Source organism: Perognathus longimembris, chromosome 14 (assembly GCF_023159225.1).
Source record: "Perognathus longimembris pacificus isolate PPM17 chromosome 14, ASM2315922v1, whole genome shotgun sequence".
NCBI lineage: Eukaryota > Metazoa > Chordata > Mammalia > Rodentia > Heteromyidae > Perognathus > Perognathus longimembris.
In genome coordinates this window covers 52,955,270-52,961,269 of record NC_063174.1, presented here as the reverse complement: position 1 = coordinate 52,961,269, position 6,000 = coordinate 52,955,270, and the positions used below count along the sequence as shown (strand labels likewise).

Sequence of the window (6,000 nt, the reverse complement as noted above, 5' to 3'; positions counted from 1 at the left end):
AGTCCATTGGGAAGGGAAGCCCCAGCAGAAAGAAGAAGGTCCGGACACATTCTGGAACTGTCTTTCCCTTTTCTTGGGCTTGGGTGAGGCAGTGAATTCAGCCATTTCGAGTGCCAGGAAGGCTTAGTGTCTTTGGGTTTCTGGTTCCCAACCAAGAACAGAGTGGGAGGGAAATCAAGGCTGAGGTGAAATCTGTGTCTGTCGGGCAGTTACAAGCTTGCAGGATGATGAGGAAACCAGCCACGGTTGTCTTGGGTTGCTTGTAGGATTTACTTTGCAAAGACAAGACAGAACTGGGCTTGAAGAACAGCAGTAAGCCACAGACATGGAAACTTCCCATTTCCCAGACCTGGAAGGTGGCTGTTGGTTGGGACTAGGGTGAGATTTTGAAAGTTGGGCTTGAATGAATGGGAACAGCTCCTGACCTGAGCCTAGAGAGGCAGAGCTGAGCTCACAGGGTGAATGACATCCTTCCCCTGCCTGTCAGTCTCCAAGCCCGCCAGCCCCGCCCACCAGCCCGCCCCGCTTCTACCTGTCCCCGCTGGTCTCTGCCAACCTGTTGTTCATTATTGCAAAGGCGCCCACCCCTCCCGAGAACTCATCATCCTGGGCCGGCGTGCTGGGCTGGTGGGGGCCGCCATTGGCCATCTCGGACAGCTGTTTCTGGAGGATGGCCAGCGAGACCTTGTTGGAATCCTTCATGGAGATCATCTCCCCCGAGAGGCGACGCCCGTCCGTGTCGCTCTCGGCCACCCCGTCCGTCTCTATGGAGATGTTGCCCTTGTTGCGCACGTTGCCCGGCATCACCACGTTCCTCCTGGACCGCAGGAGTCTCCGTTGGCATTGTTGGAAGCACCTGCCGTCTATTTTCCTCAGGATCCAGTTCACCGTCTGTTTGATCAGGATGGAGATGACGTTGAACAAGGAGTAGATACAGCAGACGCCCATGAGGATGAAGAGGAAGTTGGCGAAGCGATAGAGGCCCTGGTTGTCATACTGGGCGTTCTGGCTGCTGACCAGGTCCCCAAAGCCAATGGTGCTGAAAGCCACGAAGCAGAAGTAGAGGGAGTCGAAGTAGCTCCAGCCTTCCATGGGAGTGTAGAGGGCCGAGGCGCCGCAGGAGATGAGCACCGAGGCGGAGCACAGGATCAACATGACATAGTACACCGAGGGCTTCCAGCCCGCCAGGCTGTCCGCCTCGCCCTTCCTGGGGGCCTTCAGGCTGTCCTGGGGCAGGGCCCCGCGTCTCCGCAGCTGGCGCTGATGGCAGGACCTCATGATGTAGGCGATGACGGTGATCAGACGCTCCAGGAAGAGGTTGAAGAAGAGGATGGTGCTGGCACACCCAACGAGGCCGTAGAAGATCAGGAAGATCTTGCCCCCCACCGTCGCCGGGGTCGTCATTCCGAACCCTGAAGGGGACAAAAATCAGAAGAGGGGAGAGTTAAGGAGGTTTGGCCTGTGGATGGAGTGGAGGTCATGGCTTCGATGATGAGAACAAAAGACCTGAAGAAATGGTCATTAAAAAACGCCCGGCGGGGGGGCTGGGGATATAGCCTAGTGGCAAGAGTGCCTGCCTCGGATACACGAGGCCCTAGGTTTGATTCCCCAGCACCACATATACAGAAAACGGCCAGAAGCGGCGCTGTGGCTCAAGTGGCAGAGTGCTAGCCTTGAGCGGGAAGAAGCCAGGGACAGTGCTCAGGCCCTGAGTCCAAGGCCCAGGACTGGCCAAAAAAAAAAAAAAAACAAAAAAACGCCCGGCCTTGCCCTTTCTAGCGAAGGGAGGGGAGCACTGCCCCCCCCCCCCCGCAGGGAGGCACCAAGTGCTGTTCTGAGCGCAGAGCGGGGCTGCTGAAAGCCCATATGCTACGTTGCTCTAAGCAGAAAAAGGCGCTGCCTCTTTCTTTGGCTGGAAAGAGCCAGGAAAAAAAAAATGGCTCCGTGATGCAAATGTGGTTGGATTTCAGCCTCCTCTTCCCCTCTTGTTACAGTATAGGCAGCCTAAATAACTACCAAAGGCAGCAGGCCCTGTTCAGAGAGACAAAGGCTCCTGCAAAGAAAAGGCTTTCTAGGTTCATCAGGATGCATTTATTCCACAGACATGTGATGAGCTGGGGGCAGAGCTGGACAGATCCGGTTCGTGTCATCACACAGGTCTGGCTTGGTAAGATGTGAATGGTATGCTACGTGTTTGGCTGGAGATAGTGCAGGGCTTGATGGGAGGTGTCAAGAGGGGATCCCCCCTCACACTTGGGGTTCTGGGAAGAATCTACAGGGAGAGCTGAAGGTGAAGAGGGGTGTGTGGATAAGTGGGGTATGGTGGGGGCGATCCCAACAGGGAACATAATGCCAGCACAGGTAGACATGGGAGATCACCCATGACTTCCTCAGCATTTAAACAAAACCTCTTTTGGGGTGACAACAGAGGTATGGAGTGTTATAAGCTGATAAAACATAATGTACCTCTCAATTTTCCACCTTCTTGGCTTTTTTACCTAAGTACAAAGGCACGGTGCTAAAATTATATATTGTAAGATTGTGTGATTAAGAAAATAGAGCTCAACCGGGGTGCAGTGGTACATCGCTGCAATACCAGCACTTGGGAAACTGAGGAAAGGGGGAGGTGTTTTGAGTTGAAGCCCAGCTTGGGGTATATAGTTTGACCCTACCACAAGACAAAAAAAAAAAAAAAAGTGCTAGCTGGGAATATGGCCTAGTGGCAAGAGTGCTTGCCTCATATACATGAAGCCCTAGGTTCGATTCCTCAGCACCACATATACAGAAAATGGCCAGAAGTGGTGCTGTGACTCAAGTGGCAGAGTGCTAGCCTTGAGCAAAACGAAGCCAAGGACAGTGCTCAGGCCCCGAGTTCAAGGCCCAGGACTGACAAAAAAAATGTGCTAGTGGTTGTAATCCTAGCTAGTCAGGAGGCTGAGATTTGAGGATAGCTGTTCAAAGCCAGCCCAGGCAGGAGAGTCCCCATAAGACTCTTAGCTCCAATTAACCACTCAAAAAACAAGAAGTAGAGCTAAGGCTCAAAGTGGTAGAGTGCTAGCCTTGAACACAAAGGGCTCAGGGATAGCACCAAGGCCCTGAGTTCAAGCCCTACCACTGACAAACCACCACCACCACCACCACCAACAAAACCACCAGAAATGTGAAACAGAACATTGATATGCACGGTATTTCTCAGAAGGGGCAATGAGGTCAGCCCACTCCCACTGGAGGGACCCTGATTCTTTCACCACATGCCACAGAGGAAGGCAGCAGGCTGACTTGTTGAAGGACTGACCTCAGAGTCACTCCTGATACAAACACCAGCGGAAGAAAAAAAAAGTGTAGGGGTGTAGGTGGGAGCTGGGCAGGCATCCTTGGAATTGGTTTCACCACATTTTCTTTCTTTGTAAGTTTAGTTTCTTTAGTGGCTCCCGTTACTGGGATCTAAAGGACTCATCCATTAGCCCTTCCTGAGGATCCGGCCTGGTCCTCAAGCCAGTCCTTTCCTTGCTGCTGAAGGAAGCTCAGCCAATGGCAGCCAGCTAGCACAGGAGGGGCGTGGTCACATCACAGCTTGAGATGTGTGAGCCTGTGGGATTAGGACCAGCTGGTCTCCTGAGGTTGAGTCAAGGAACCACCTACCACCACCACCCCTCCCCGTCCATATGCTTCTGTAGGACCATCCAGCTCTCCAATTAAATTCCTTCGCATCAAGAGCTACAAGGGGGTAGGAAATTAACATCTGGGAACTAGAAGAAAGAGGAAGTGACCAAGTTTAGCTTTTTGCTGGATGGGATCAAGTGAGATGGACAAGAGGCTTTGGAAGAAGGATTGTGGGATAGAAAACAAACCGTCAGGAATCAGTCAGGGCTTTTGATGGTGGAAAGAACTAAGTCAAACCATCATTTCTTCTTTTAGAATTCCTTTTTTCTTTGTGCTGGTACTGGGGTTTGAACTCAGTATCTCTTGATCAGCTCTTTTGCTCAAGGCTGATACTCTACCACTCCTCTTGCAGCTTTTTAGTGGCTAGTTGGAGATAGGAGTCTCATGGACTTTTTTACCTGGCCTTGAATCACAATCCTCAGATGTCAGACTTCCGAGTAGTTAGGATTATAGGTAGGAGCCACCAGGACCCAGTTTCCTTTGGGAACTCTTAGTGTAAAAATCGAAGTAAATATCATAGTATTTATTGAAATGAACTCCAGAAGATGGAAACAAAAGGATTTTTTTTTTTTGCTATTTTTTCTCTTTGTCTTGTTTGTTCATTTATTTGTCTTTGGGAGGGTAAGGGGGGCATAGAACTGGAGGGACAAAGGGTGAACAAATACAGCAGTGATACTAACTAGATATCAGGTTGAAAATGAACTATACAATTTATAGGTGGGGATGGGAGGGAAAAACTGGGAGAGAGCAGGGGAAGGATGACATTGTCCAAAAAGAAATGTACCCTTCACCTGACTTACATAACTGTAACCTCTCCATACATTGCCTTTATAATAATAAAAAAATAAAACATACACTTTTGAGTGTGTGGGTGTCTATTCAAATCATATAATTAAATCAATCAATCCAAACCTGTTACACTTCATGCATTCCAATCTCTATTTCTTAGGTACACAAATGAAATAAATTGTCACAGGTGGTGCTATGAATATATAATTTATTTCCTGTGCATTAAGCCTGGGATGATCTGATTTATGTTCAACCCCTAGTCTGGGAGCTGCTCAGTTGAATGAGGTCCAAGGACACAGAGATGTTGGTTTGGAGGTCAGTGAAGATCATTTCTACTCTGGTCAAGTTAATTTAAGACATGTCTTCACCTAACTATAACTTCTAAGGCAGCCTCCCCTCCCAATCCAGGCTTCCTGGTACTGACCCCATGGGGCCCCTCATTAAGACCAAGGTTTGAGGAAGGGCAAAGTCTAGAGTCTCTCAGACTTTGTTTTTGTTGTTCATTTGTTTTTCCAAAATTCAATCATGGTAAAGAAAATAAAATATTTATATTAGATTTTTCCAATAGATACGAAGATGAGAGAGTGGTATTATTAAATCCCCATTTCCCAAATTCAACCATGGTCAACATTTTGCCGGTTATGTTACACACCTTTCCATTACTGTGACAAAATGGCGGAGAGAAATCAGTATATAAAGAGAAAAGGGTTATTTGGTTCGCACGTGTGGTTCAGAGATTTCCATCGGTAGTTCTTTGGTCTGTGGCTCGGGGTGTGGGAGGTGTCAGTGTATGGTGGTGGGAGTGTGGTCTAGGAAGAGGCTTCATGGTAGCCAGGAAACAAAGAGAAGTGAAAGAAAGGGCTCCAAACTCCTTCAAGTAGCTCAACTGCCTTCCAATAGAAGCACGGTGGGGCCACCTCTTAATAGTACCACAGCCTGGAGACCAAGGGCCAGGCAGATGACCTTGGGGGTCACTCCAGATCCAAACTACAGAATAGATCATGTTTCCCCTATCCAAGCCCACCCCTCCCTTTTTTTTTTGGTGCCCATCCTAGGACTTGAACTCAGGGCCTGAGCACTGTCTCTGAGCTTCTTTTGCTCAAGGTTAGCACTCTACCACTTGAGCCACAGACCCACTTCTGTGTTTTTTGTTTGTTCTTGTTTTGTTGAGATAAATCTCACAGACCTTTTCTGCCTGGGCTGGCTTCAAACTGTGATCCTCAGATCTCAGCCTCCTCAGAAGCTAGGATGACAGGTGTGAACCACCAGTGGCCAGCAAACCTACCCCCTTTCATTCTGGGAGTATTTTAAAGCATATATCAACGGAATACCACCTCATTCATTAGTAAAGACGCACCCATGGCTGACAAGGACTTTATTTCACCAACATAATCGCTGTGCCGTCAGCACACCTAGGAAAGGCACTAGTCATTCCTTAGCATCAAACGCTGCCTGGCCCCTATTCAACTTCCTCAGCAACGTCTTTTCGTAGCTCATTTGTATGAATCAGGATTCTAACAAGGTGTGCATTTGGCATGTCTCTTCTGT

General features: G+C 48.9%; 1 protein-coding gene across 1 annotated transcript in view; it reads right to left on the bottom strand.

Annotated features, from left to right (window-relative positions):
• Nucleotides 1–528: 528 nt before the first annotated feature.
• Nucleotides 529–6,000, bottom strand: part of Kcnk13 (potassium two pore domain channel subfamily K member 13) — a 59,441-nt gene continuing 53,969 nt past the window's right edge. Inside the window, exon 2 of the mRNA XM_048362264.1 lies at nucleotides 529–1,412. Within this exon, the coding sequence (XP_048218221.1) occupies nucleotides 529–1,412 (884 nt within the window). The remainder of the gene's footprint in view (nucleotides 1,413–6,000) is intronic.